Consider the following 13,361-nt stretch of genomic DNA (forward strand, 5'->3'; position numbering starts at 1 on the left):
ACATGCTCAAAACAGGTCGAATATGCCATACGTAACGAGAAAAACATACAGTTGCTCCCAAGATGAGGGGATCTCTAATCATGAGTCAATTGACTTACAATAGCAGACTACGGCAAAAAGACTTCCTACATGGAAGGCTCGCTGCTCGAGTCCATTTGTGCTGAGGGCGGCAATCAATGCGGATGCCGACCGGGGAGGAGTAGAGGTACCTTCTGTAGGTACCTTTTTCGGTGAGGGAAGGTAACCTAAGGGGATGGGAGTGGAATGGCGGGACACAGGAAAAAAAAAGCTTGTAGCATGTGCACATGGCCTTGCCTTTTCCCTGTGCTCTGTCATGCCTCTTTTCCGGTGGCCGGGAGCTGGGTGGGCTGGCGCTGTACATTTTTTGCGCGATGGAAACCTAAGTGGTTGCTTTCTTCTCGTTGCCCTGACCGGGCTGCCCAGATAGAAGCGTCGTGTGCAGTGGGAATCGTTGCCGGCGCTGAAAGCCCTGGGAAAGAGGTCTGGTGGAGGCCAGGTGCGGCCTGCCTCTTACATTGGCACAAAGAAGACGATGCTGAGGCGGCATAACCTCTGGCGAGCTTTCTTGGCCGGGGGAGCTGAGGTGGGCGTGACTTGATCGGGCCAGGTTGGAGGGCATTTTTTTTTCTCTCTTGGTTTCCATTACTGATTAGCAGCGCTGAGGTGGATGCATCCCCTTGGGAGTTGCAGGGGTATGGGGCACTTTTTGCGCGTCGCATGATGTGATTGAGGGAAGGTGCCAGAGGTACCTGAGCTGCTGCTATGGTAGGCGAACAGAGTCGAGCAGGTCAGAGGGCGGGATGCAGAGAGAGGATGGGAAGCAAGGTTTGCATTAGGTGGCACCAGTGAAGACAGAAGATACGGGGAACGTGGGGACTTTGTACATCCCGTCCCCTCAGCTTAGGTATGGAAGGTAAGGCGAACCCTCGACTTGACGGGAACAGCTGGAGCGGCAGCACTGGTGATGTTCAGCAAGAAGCGGGAAATAAACTTGCAAGCTACCCGGGCTGGGTGTTCTGCCGCTGCAGCCTGAAGCCCAGGGTGCGAAAAGTATGAGAGAAACAGAGAGATGGGGGGGACAGAGCAGGCCCCCCCCAAAGTCGTCCAATTCACCTTTTTTTTTGGGGCGGGTAAGAGCGAAGTGCCCGAATTTTTTTAAATTCTCCTCTCCCCTTCCTTCCCACTTGGCCCCCAGAAAGGTACCAAATCACTCCCAAACCCCTCCCACCCAGGCTGCACTACATATTCGGCTCAGGCCCTCCCCCCAACCTCCCAGCCCTTTCCTTCCTTTCCCCCATTTCTTCATTTTCCCAGGCACCGAACCCCCCAAACTCAGTCGCCCTTTCCCTCAATTTTCGCGCCACCTTCAAGCAAGAAAAACACTCCACCAAACACCAGCACCTTCTCGCCTCCTACCAGCGAGAGACAATTTCCCATCGTCGCGTCAAAGCAGCGTTCTATTTGATTACAGCGCCCATCGGCCCTAAATCCTCACTCCGCCACAACCACCACAAACACCACCATCACAATGCCTCGCCCCTCAAAGAAGGCTGCCGCCGAGGCCCCTAAGCCTCCCGTCGCCGCCATCCCCGTTGCGCCTGCTCAGCCCGTGCAGCCTCTCCAGATCCCCCAGAGACACATTGACGTCGAAGGTTTTATTCGCGTCCGCGACTCGGTAAGAGATCTTTTCCGTTCTTCACATCCTCGATTTTCGCGTTATTTTGTTCCCCCAACTCCTCTACCCGGTCCACGACCACGAGCCAAATGGCCCAGCGTCGAGTTGTGCGCCAGCTTCTTCACTGGTGCCCACTGGGTCGGACAGCAAGTATCTTGTCGCCTTGCCACTTTCAACACACATCTCGGCATAAATTGTCAATCATGTGCTTGTGTGCTCGCTGTCTGGATTTCCAGCTGGAACTTTGAAAGCCCAGCCTGAAAGGCGCAATTGATCAGCCCCATGTGCTTCGAGAAAGTGGCACTGGGAAAATCCACGCGGTGTCAGAATGCTCGTTTTGTTTACATGGCCCAATGTGACCCCGCGTCTGCCGCGGGAGCTGTGCCCCACAGAAGCTCTTCAAGCTCTGCTCAGCTCAGCTTCACACGCTTTCCGCTACACGCTACACGCTCTCGCTCTTTGCTACTCGTCGCTCAGCCATGCTTAATAAGACATAATATTAACAACCATACCAGGTCCACCAGCGCCTCATCACCATCTTGGAGTTGATCAAGAACTTCTCCGAGGACTACTATCGCCAGACCAGCCTGCTCCTTGGCGAATCTGCCAACGATGGCATCCCGGGCATCGACCACCCCCTGGTCAACTTGGAGCACGCTGTCGCCCAGAACATCGCTCCCCTCGCACTGGGTCTCCAGCCCGGCGTTGCCTACCACCCTGCCCCTGTCGAAGAGAAGAAGGAGCGCAAGAAGCGCACTCACGACCCCAATGCTCCCAAGCGCCCTTTGACACCTTACTTCCTTTACATGCAGACTGCCCGTCCCATCATTGCCAATGACCTCGGTGATGCTGCCCCCAAGGGTGCCGTGCAGGAAGAGGGTCAGCGCCGCTGGAAGGCCATGAACCCCTCCGAGAAGGCCGGCTGGAACAACGCCTACCAGTACAACCTCCGCCTCTACCAGGCTCGTGTTCACGCCTACAAGCAGGGTGGCAACCTTGACGCCAGAAACATGGATGACGATGCCGCTCTCAAGTACGCCGAGGAGCACAACATTCAGATCAACCCTGTTGACGTTGTCCCGGATGTTGAGGATGCCATTGCCGAGCAGCTCAACCAGGCCAACACCGTCGACGCTCCCGGTGAAGAGGAGGAGGAAGAGGAGGTCCCCGCCCCCGTCAAGACCCCCAAGAAGCCCGCCTCTACCCGCAAGCGCAAGACTGCCACCCCCGCTGCTGAGCCCGAGGCCAAGGCAGCTGCTACTCCCGCAAGCCCTGACAAGAAGCGCCGTCGCACATCAACTAAGGCCGCCGACGCCACTGAGTCAGCGGAGCCCGCCAAGAAGAGCAGAGCGAAGAAGAGCAAGAACTAAGCATGTTGCTTCTTTCATCATTTTCCTCGCTTTTTCTTTCTTGTTTCTAGGTTTCTGGGTTTTTGCAAAGATGATACCTCGTCGCGCGGCTGCTTGTCGTCGACCCCCTTCACTGTCCTATATTGGCGCAGACGTACCGTTGGGGGGATTCTGGACTGAGGGGGGAGGAAAGGACTGAAAGGACGACATCTATTTCGGTCCTCAGTCATTGCGTGTACTGCGCGCGCACGCGGTGTGTATGGTTTCACAAGGCGTGGTTTAGGGACGGTTTCCAACGGACGTGTGTGTGAGAGGAATACAAAACGCCCCAACTCGAGGTGGGCGGTACCTTATGGATCCAATGGCTTCGGTTCAGGCTGGCTTTGCTTGTTTTTAGTCCTGTATGTATAATGATGGACATGAGAATCAACAATCTTGATTGTACGTTGACCTTTATGGGCAATCCCGTGAGAAGAATAAGAGTATTTTAAGTCGGCTTGTTCTGGATGGCGATGGGCGATGAGGCTCACTCAAGGAGTTTATTTCTGGTTGTACATCACAGGCTAAGGGGAACGACGTGGTGTACTCTTAATGTTCATGTCAGTAGATCAACCTTCATAGAGGAAAACAAGTATCTGAGGCTGCATGCATGCATGTCCTGCTTCAGCGTGTAGCCTAAATCTACCCGCCTGGGGAGGAGACGTGTTGGCATTACTTCATCGTAACGACAGCCAAGCTTTCTTTGTCCTTGTCCATGTGGTTTCGTTGTAATAAAAAATGTTGTATTGCTTTTTTGGAAACCTTCATAGCTTTCTCATATGTCATTAATGAGAAACCCCCAATATCCCAGCTCCTCGCGTTTGCCGCTATGCTTTCAAATGTTTCCTTTCCCCTCACACAACGGCTCACCAACACACATAGTGCTGCCACTCATCAAAATAACATTTTCTCATCGATGCTTACTTCCCCAGCCGATTCACCTCAAACAGCCTGTGAACCCCGTCGTTCAGCCAAGCGAAATAAAAAACGCCGTCCGCCTCAGTAGACGTAAAAAGCCTGCGTCAAAGGAAGCGTATCAGACGGCTCCGCGGTGCACACCTCACCGTCCGCCTCGACAGTGTAGCTCTCCGGGTCGACCCTCATCCTTGGCATGCTGTCGTTGAACCGCATGTCCTTCTTCCCGACCGTACGACAGCCCTTGACGGCCTCGATCCGCTTCTTGAGGCCGTACGACGCGATGGCGCCCGAGGCGATGGAGGCGGCCGAGACGAAGAGCACTGACGAGGCCGGCACAAGGGGCGCGAACATGGGGCGCGCGATTATGGGTTGGACCGTCGGGATTGAGGCGTTGGGGTCGCCCTGTTTGAAGACTGGTCAGTTGATGTTCATCTTGATGTAGAGAAAGAGAGAGAGTGTGTGTATTTGTGTGTGTCTATCTTTGTGTGAGAGAGAGAGAGAGAGAGAGAGAGAGACTTACCATTTGCGCGGACGCGATGAGACCACTCTTGATGACCAAGTTCGGCTTCGTACCGAACCACGCCGGGTCCCAGACCACCAGGTCTGCGAGCTTGCCGACCTCGATGCTGCCGACGAGGTGGCCGAACCCCTGCGCGACGGCCGGGTTGATGGTGTACTTGCTCACGTACCGCTTGACGCGGAAGTTGTCAGCGCCGGTCCCCTCGTCCTCGGGCAGGTAGCCGCGCTGGACCTTGTTCTTGTGCGCCGTGTTCCAGGTGCGGAGGACAACTTCGCCACAGCGGCCCATGGCCTGCGAGTCGGACGACATCATGCTGATGGCACCCAGGTCATGAAGCACGTCCTCGGCGGCAATGGTCTCGGCGCGGATGCGAGACTCGGCAAAGGCCACGTCCTCGGGGATGTTCTTGGAGAGGTGGTGGCAGACCATGAGCATGTCGAGGTGCTCGTCCAGGGTGTTGCGGGTGTACGGCCGCGTCGGGTTCGTTGAGGACGGCAGGACGTTGGGGTGCTCCACGACTGAGATGATGTCGGGCGCGTGGCCGCCGCCGGCGCCCTCTGTGTGATAGGTGTGGATGGTGCGCCCGGCAAAGGCGTTGATGGTGGACTCGACAAAGCCAGACTCGTTGAGTGTGTCGGTGTGGATGAGGCACTGCACGTCGAGCTCGTCGCAGACGCTGAGGCAGGTGTCGATGGCGGCGGGCGTGGTACCCCAGTCCTCGTGAAGCTTGAGGCCGCAGGCGCCGGCGACGACCTGGTCGCGCAGGGCCTCGGGCGCCGAGTCATTGCCCTTGCCCGTGATGCCGATGTTTAGGGGCAAGGTGTCGCAGGCCTGGAGCATCTCGCGCATGTAGTTCTTGCCCGGTGTGCAGGTTGTGGCGCTCGTGCCGGCACTATTAGGGGTGGTCAGTCGGTCGGTCGATGGAGAAGCCGTTGACTGATTCTTCAGGGGAAAGTCATCTCTCACCTTGGTCCCGTGCCGCCTCCAAGCATGGTGGTGATACCTGACGCGACGGCCTCGTTTGCCTGTTGTGGGCAGATGAAGTGGATATGGGTGTCAATGCCGCCGGCAGTGATGATCTTGCCCTCGCCAGCGACGACATCCGTGCAGCTGCCGACAATCATGTTCGGTGTCACGCCGTCCATGACGTCTGGGTTACCCGCCTTTCCGATGCCTACGATCATACCGTCCTTCACGCCAATATCGGCCTTGTAGATGCCCGTCCAGTCGACGATGAGGGCGTTGGTGACGACCATATCCAGAGACTCCGAGTCCGGCCGGCCAGTCGCCTGACCCATACCTTCTCTCAGCGTCTTGCCGCCGCCAAACTTACACTCGTCACCGTACACGGTGAAGTCCTTCTCCACCTTGATCCAGAGTTCGGTGCTGCCGAGCCGGACCAGGTCGTCCACGGTAGGTCCGAACATTGTCGCGTACGCCGCCCTCTCCATGCTATACACCTCGGCAAAGTTCATGACGGCCGCGGGCTCCGGGGTATGTGCGAACCCGGCCAGCTGAAGCTTCTCGACAATCTCCTTTGCGCGCCAGAGCTCGACGCCGCCCGAGGCTAGCTTGTTGCCGCCGCGGATGACCTTGTGGCCACCAATCTCGACGAGCGTCACCGTCTTCACATCACCCGGCTCGAAACGTACCGACGTGCCGGCAGGGATGTCTAGGCGGTACCCATACGACTTTTCGCGGTCAAATTCGAGCTGCGGGTTCGTCTCGATGAAGTGGTAGTGCGAGCCGACCTGGACGGGGCGGTCGCCCTTGCTTTTCACCCTGAGCCTGATGCGGTTGCGCTTCTCATTGAGCGCGACCTTGCGTACTGCGGTGACGACGGCGCCAGGTGCTTTCTTGGGCTCGTACGCCGCTACCTCGGGCATCAAGAAGAGGTCGTTGCTGGGCACGGGCAGAAAGCTCCCGTATAAGGCGCGTGCCAGGTCGCCATCGTCTGTCGCGATGGGGTTGTGGACAGTCACGAGGTAGGTCCCTGAGGGAAAGGTGCCCTCGACCTGGATCTCATGGAGGGTGCTGCAGACGGAGGGGATCACATGCCTCCTCCCCAGCATGGTGGCACCCAGGCTCATGAGGTCGGCGACGGTGTGGTTGCCATCACGGATGAGCTCTTGCAAGTTGCTGGCGATGAGTGCCTTTAGTTGAACATGTTAGTGCCCACGATCTTTGAGTACGGCGATAGCACCGCAAACTGGGATCTTCGTACCGTTGCTTCAGAATGGTTCAACTTGACGCCCCGGGCAAGCCGCCGTTGAGCCAGGGAGCCTAATTGAGAGATGACGAGCTTATCGAGCTACAATCACGACGTCCCGGGTTAACAATACTGTCTCTACCAAATTCTGCCAAGGCGACAGGGATGTGTAAGAGGTCACTTTTGGCAAGATGGACAGGACAAACCTCCTTGGGGACGAGATGCATCCTGGCAGAGTGTCGACTTTCAGCCAGATAATCCGTCTTAATGAGCTGTTGTAGGTGTTGATGAGAGAAAAGTATCAAACTACGGGTTAAGAAGTCTCGCTGGCGCCATGGACATTACAGGTAGGTGGCCGTCTTTGATAGTGAGAAGCGGCCGTTTGCGCCGCCCACGGGCCTGGACCGGCGGCCACCTGCGAAAAAGGTGGGATGATGATAAGGCCCGGCCTCTTGGGATAGGTACTCCGCCCCCGAATGGAGGCTTGATTGGCCCTCCACTACCCCGCACAAGGAAGGTTCCCTGAGGAGTGACTGCCAAACCGCCCCTGGCCAATATAAGGCTCTCATTTGTATAATAGGCATTACGTCCAATTGCAGGCGATAAGCTGACCAAGAAGATTGACCTGTAAACTCCGAGGCCCTTCCACCTAGCCGCTTGAAGTGCCGTTGCTCTCTCATTCGGTGCTTTACTCAACATTGTGGGGGACATTTCATCACGAGATTTTGATACCTAGATGACAGTCATGATCCTCTGAGAGCTCAACTTCCCAACTACTGGTTCCTCATACGCCCCACGTCGCGATGTGAAGATGAACCAAAACATACGGAGGAGCAGTCTGCCTGCCGAGCCTTTGAATGCTACGACTTATGCAGTCATACATCATCACTCATACCAGAGTACTGTGTTCGGTATACGGTACTGTCACACACGACAGTGAATCCTCAATCCTTGCTTGCTGCCATGCCAACCAGATATACCATGCGCACTCATATCTAGGTAGCCTCAAGTAAAACTAAACCCCCGCGAATCGGCGTCTCAAGAAACTCATTCTCACTGCCGAACAACCTGCAAATCAGCGCTTAGGACACAGCCCACTGGCAGAACTGCGCCCATCTCACGAAGATGAAGCCTTCGGCACGTTGTGGATGAGAAAGTCCCCATGAGAAGAACCCGAGGTGAGGGGGGACGCGGAGGATGTTAGTCTGTATGTCATAGTATCGCTCTGTCATGGCGGCACGTACAGAGGCGCCCTTCAAGCCGGTGAGGATGACACCCTGGCTGAGGTAGCCTTTATCAAGAGCCCCTAGGAGTGTATTCATCTTATGATTTCAAGCAGCAGTAGTAAAGAAGTGAGGAGGGTTGGGGGCAATTACAGGCGGACGATGAGGCCTGAAATCCAGAGAACAGCTCGCTGGGGACGAGGAAACGCATCTTCATGGTTGATGGGGAGTGTATATCTAGTTGACCTACGACGTTTCGGAGAAAGCGAGCAGAGGGGAAGGTAGGCTGATCAACATGGATAGCCTCAAAGCAGAGTTGTCTGCCAATTTGAAACACAACCCAAGGAAAGCATCCAGGTATTCCCACGGGCAGCCACAGTCACCCAAGCCGATGGTGGATGCAACTATGGTTTCCGACGGAGATCTTGGTCACTGGCTTAGTGGTACAACTAACGGCAACCATGGGCTAATGAGGGCGTGGGGAAATTTTGGTATCTCAGTTTCTTCAATAAAACAACCAAGTATTGATCTGGCCACAAACTTGCCGTACCAACTCCAGGGCGAGACCTTGTCACATCCAGTCCTCTATGCTGTTCCTAACGCCATCCACCGAGTCCAGTCCGAAAGTCGACTGCCACTCCAAATTTTTGCCGCCCAGAACCGAGAACCCAGGACCTTAACAAACCATGTACCAGTGCTAGTCATAACATATTGACAATCATCCGTTTTCCTCAGCCGGGTGAGCTGATTGCCTTACTCCTCCTCGACTTCCTCGTCCCACTGCGACTTCTCTCTCTTCATCAGATCAGCCATGACAGGAGCCTTGAAGATGGAGGACTCAGGATCTGAGCCACGCGGAACCTTGCCCAAGGTCTCGTCGTCGAATACAGATCCTATGGTATCGATCCATCGCTTTCGGCGCTCCATCAAGGTCTTCGTCATGTCACCGATGCCCGGTCTGGCCATACCAGCCGCGCCGCCCACAGCATGGCTGCCACCTCCAGCTCCGCCGGGTCTCTTGTTCTTCTTGCTCTTGCCCATTGTGCGGGTCCGCTTGAGATAGGCGGCTTGCACTTGTGTGTCGAGATCCTCAAGAATTGTCTGGTATTCTTGGTGGGCCATGCGCTCCTTGACGAGCTCCGTGAGCCGAGACTTGCGAGCACCGTTGATGAGCATTTGCTCCCGCAGACGACCTTGTAGTAAGCGGAGTCGTGCTGCCACCTCATCGTCGAACGCACCGTCGTACTCTGTCTCGAAGTTACCTTCCTGGGGAAGAAACCCAATATGCTTCAGCTCCTGCTTGATCCGTTCGTCGACCTGCGTGTACTCCAACTTTGGATGCGAAGCCTTCTTCCATGCCTCTGAGTTTGACTCGGGCATAAAAGATGCGGGTGGCACAGGCGGCGGCGCCTTATCGTCGACGACGCTCTGCTGTGTATCCCCATTCTCTCCATTGACGCTACCTCCATTCATGACAATGTCTCCGTTGGTGACGCCGTTCGGTCCTTTCTCTTCATCCGCCTGGGGTCGGTTCTCTGGTCGCATCGCTTGCATCAATCGTGACAGCAATGGGCCGACGGAGAGTTTATCTGTTTCGGCAACCTCGTCGTCCATGTTGTCAATCGCGCCACGAGCCTGGTTGGGCGCCAGTTGTTCGCGCGAATTTTGAGGTTTGTCGAGTGCCATGGCGCCATCCTCCTCCTGCCACATTTCAGAGTAGTGCTTCTTGCCCCTCTTGGGCATGTGGAAAGGCGTGACGCGATCGCCGCGCTCTCGAAGAAATCCGAGGTCTTCCTCAGCAAAGGGCCGGAAGTAGGGCTCCATGTACGTCGAGAAGGTCGAAAAGCTGATCTGGTTCGTGGGCTTGGCGCTGCTGAAATCCTTGTCGGGAGGATCGCCAGCGATGAGGTCGGCCAGGTCAGTCTTTGGGAAGACGGCAACCGAGAAGATCTCCTTCATCTCCTCCTCTGGCATGCCTGGGTGTGTTGGGCGAATTTCGTAGACAGTCGGATCGGGGAAAGTGGAGGGATCGTCGCCAAAGGTGTGCGCAGCGGGTTGGGCCTTTTTGGGCGGCGCGCCCTCGTCTTCTGAACTCTCCTCCTCTTCTTCCTCCTCCCCCTCCTCCTGGGCCTCTTCTTTTTTCTTCTTCTCGTCGACTTCCATTGCTGATGGTGTTGCAGGCGCGACGGGTGAAAGGGAAGAACTGGCCGAGTCGCGCGAAAGCTTTCGTGGTTTAGTGGATTCCCTAAGCGGGGATGATCGCTCTGTGGCAGCAGGCAAGGTCAGTACTTGAATTTAAATACGAGGATTCCAGGTTAGTCGTGCGGTGACGAGGTGAGCTTTCGGTGAGCATCCTATGCCCCACGAACAAACCAAGAAAAAGCGTGAAAGAGCACTAGACCGCACAGGGCCAAGAAAGGGTAGTGACCTACCGACTCCCCCTTCCTGGGGTGGTGCCAGGGTATCGGCAGCCTTTCTCTTCTTCTTGTTGGTCTTGCCCGTCTTCTTGCCATCCCCCTCGGCCTTTGCGGCGGGTTCGGTGGGCTCGTCGACGTCGACGTATTGCTTGCGCGTGCTGGCTAATATGCGCATACCCCTATCGCAGAAATTGCTTCGTCTGTCGATGGTTTCCTGCAGACGCTGCAGGCGGGCAATCATGCCATCAAGGCTCTTAGAGTCGGGCATGACGGCATTGGAGGCGCCTTGGTCTACGAGGTCATCGTAGTTGAGGTTACGGAACTGTTCGACACGCAGCTCGAGATATTCGGTATCGACAGCTTCGATGGGGGGCAAGTTGGCGGACGGGATGACGGAGCTCGGGGTTGTGTTGCGGCTGCGCTGTCGCATAGCACCGGGCCCGGCTTTCTTGCCGGTGCCCTTTTGGCTCGCAGCTGGCGGCATCGCGGGCTGCCTATACTGAGCGCTCTCGGGTGGAGGCTGGCTTTTGGCTTTTGATGAGGTTGAATCTTGCGCGTCGTCCTTGTCGAGGGTTGAGATGGATCTGCTGTGTCGAAGTGAAGGTTGGGCCTTTGATGTCAAGCGTTAACTGGATGGCAGTCGAGATCGCGCCGCCCTGTATTCGTACAGCCAACCTGCTTACTGGATTGGTCACTGGTCGCGGAAGTATGGGTCGAACCGCCCGAGCTTACCTCTTGCACGCACCCTGGGGTTACCCGCGGAAGTCTGGGGGATGTACATTGGAATGTGCTCTATCAGCGCTAGAATGGGGGGGCTGCTTCTGGGAACTAGGTACCTTACCTAAGGCAAGCGAGCTAGCACAGGTACTGGGTAAGCTTTGGTGACTTCGTTAGCTACCATCTCACAAAATCGGCAGTCTTGCATCAGGTAGTGAGAGGCTCGAGATCTGTGGTCGACTGTTTTTCTTCGAATATAGTTAATGCCTGGTCGCATGGGGGCTTTCTCATCTTGTCATCTAAGGTATGTGTACCTATGTTGGGCACCCTCATAATGAGGTCGTTTTAATCACCTGTGAGTTGAAATGCAATGCTCTGGGATGGCATTGCCCCTATGAGCAAGGGGCCATGGATATGCTGGAATGTTGCTAGGTTGTAAGAGCTTCGCTACAGATGTGATGCTTCAGTACAAGGTACCGCGGAATATAAAGGCGTCACGAAGAATCGCAAGGGGCCACGATAGAGCTTAGAGAACACGTAGTGCGAGGGAAGTAACAAGACAGATGTACAGAAATGGAAGCTACTTTACATTTCGCCTCCTTAGTTTGGCGGTTATTGAGCAAATCTGGATTTATATGCAAAGATGGCCGGCTTGTCCGCAACGGGTGCAGCGCCTAGGAGGGCCGGCTCCACTACCGTCCTCCGTCGACTTGATCAACCCGGCCCGAAAGCCATGTTGGCCTTGATCACTTGAATTCTATCAATTTATCCTACAGGCCCTTTTTGATTTGGGTACTCCATTCGAGCAGAAGACGCCTTCAAAGATCTTAGTCTCTTCTACAGTGCAGCCCATGGTCGTAGTGAGTAAGGCCGCTTCCACTTCCGCTTCCACTGCGGAAAGCATTTCCCTTGGTTCTTTCTGTATCTTTTGATAGCAGTAAGCCTGGCTTTAAACTCGTTCCAATTCTGCACCTCGAGGCTATCATCATGATGTCGACTTGTAATCAACACAGGCTTTTATTTTCAGACTGCCCCGGGAGGAATCAGACCAATGCACTTTCGATCGCGACTGGTACCGCTCAACAGCTCACGATATGTGCATCCGAATATGTATATATTGCAGAATACCTCGAATCCAAAGCCAGCGTATTTGATCGCTAATTGCAATTCACTTGTCACTTTCGAACGCATGGTCTACCTTACCTTATTATTGCTTGTTGATAAAACTCGCTTTGGCGCAAGAACGACCTGAAGCAGCTGCGAGGAAGCAGACAGCACCGTTCGCTGTACTGTGCGAAATACATGATTAGTTGTCGATTCGTACAGTGTGATCCGCTGATTCCCCGGGCACCGGTAGCAACATCAGCGGCCCGGTCAAGACTACCAAAACTTCATATCTATCGAAGCGAATGGCTGAACACCTTCCAAATCGCATGTGGATCGAGAAGTCCATGAAGACAAAGGACACGTCAGAGTAGATATAACTGAGACTCGTGGTATGGGCATTCCTCTCAACTTGAAGGGCATCAGGCGCTTCCTGCGAGCCGGCAACCAAATCAAAGATGGCCGGCATGAGCATCCATCCATTCGTCTATTGCTTCAGCACATCTCGGCTATCACATATGGATAAAGTCGGCAGTGCCCCAACGGCGGAACATGAAATCCACCCTCAATGCTCTTCAGGTGATCATCTATGTAGCATGAACCTCCACAAGAGGTTAGGGACTCCTTCGAGGATGGGAAACTCTCCTTTTGTTGGCGAGCTCCTTAGGGGCTGTCGATGGGGGCCATGTGCTCTGGAGCCCTTCTCTCATTGGCATCGTGTCCTGCTCACCCAACCCTGGACAATCTGTATCCCACCACATGTCGATGCATTATGTTGCGACTATGCATGGCACCAAGCAATGCCATAGCTTACATAGTAGCTCAAATAGACGATCTGTCGCCTATCGATTGGGTAGCCTATGCGCCAGTTCGGAAAGCGGGCGTTGATGACTATGAGCTCTGTCAAGAAAGTCATCCGCACCGCGAAACTCATCCAGTGGTTGGTTACCTTGCACCATTTGGCCCAAGTCTTAAGAGTATTCATGAACATCGGGTTCCTCTTCCTTCTGATAGAGACTTCTATGCAATTGGATCCTAAATGCCACCTCCTGCGATGAGAACACTGAAGTTTCGGTACAGGCGAAGAAGCATGGGAACTACGGCAAAAACAATGTAATTGTCCCCACGTGCAGACCCAGCACCCCATGGGCACGGAGGCAAAAGACTGG

The 13,361-nt window shown here is 55.0% G+C and overlaps 4 protein-coding genes across 4 annotated transcripts; 1 reads left to right on the top strand and 3 right to left on the bottom strand.

The window, feature by feature from the left end:
* Positions 1-1,549: 1,549 nt before the first annotated feature.
* CORC01_11012 (HMG box protein) lies at positions 1,550-3,066 on the top strand (the record flags this gene model as incomplete). The annotated part of the gene is made up of 2 exons (XM_022622639.1): positions 1,550-1,696; positions 2,212-3,066. The coding sequence occupies 2 exons, from the start codon at positions 1,550-1,552 to the stop codon at positions 3,064-3,066; spliced, it is 1,002 nt and encodes a 333-aa protein (XP_022470859.1).
* Positions 3,067-4,083: 1,017 nt separating this feature from the next.
* CORC01_11013 (urease) lies at positions 4,084-6,958 on the bottom strand (the record flags this gene model as incomplete). Its single annotated transcript, XM_022622640.1, has 5 exons — positions 4,084-4,404; positions 4,523-5,414; positions 5,489-6,675; positions 6,747-6,833; positions 6,938-6,958. 5 exons carry the CDS (start codon positions 6,956-6,958, stop codon positions 4,084-4,086), a joined length of 2,508 nt encoding a protein of 835 aa, XP_022470860.1.
* Positions 6,959-7,813: 855 nt separating this feature from the next.
* Positions 7,814-8,171, bottom strand: CORC01_11014 (uncharacterized protein; the record flags this gene model as incomplete). Its single annotated transcript, XM_022622641.1, has 2 exons — positions 7,814-8,037; positions 8,108-8,171. 2 exons carry the CDS (start codon positions 8,169-8,171, stop codon positions 7,814-7,816), a joined length of 288 nt encoding a protein of 95 aa, XP_022470861.1.
* Positions 8,172-8,707: 536 nt separating this feature from the next.
* CORC01_11015 (histone acetyltransferase subunit 3) lies at positions 8,708-10,855 on the bottom strand (the record flags this gene model as incomplete). The annotated part of the gene is made up of 2 exons (XM_022622642.1): positions 8,708-10,218; positions 10,387-10,855. 2 exons carry the CDS (start codon positions 10,853-10,855, stop codon positions 8,708-8,710), a joined length of 1,980 nt encoding a protein of 659 aa, XP_022470862.1.
* Positions 10,856-13,361: the final 2,506 nt, after the last annotated feature.

This window comes from Colletotrichum orchidophilum (assembly GCF_001831195.1).
Source record: "Colletotrichum orchidophilum strain IMI 309357 chromosome Unknown Scaffold_114.1, whole genome shotgun sequence".
In the NCBI taxonomy this organism is placed as follows: domain Eukaryota; kingdom Fungi; phylum Ascomycota; class Sordariomycetes; order Glomerellales; family Glomerellaceae; genus Colletotrichum; species Colletotrichum orchidophilum.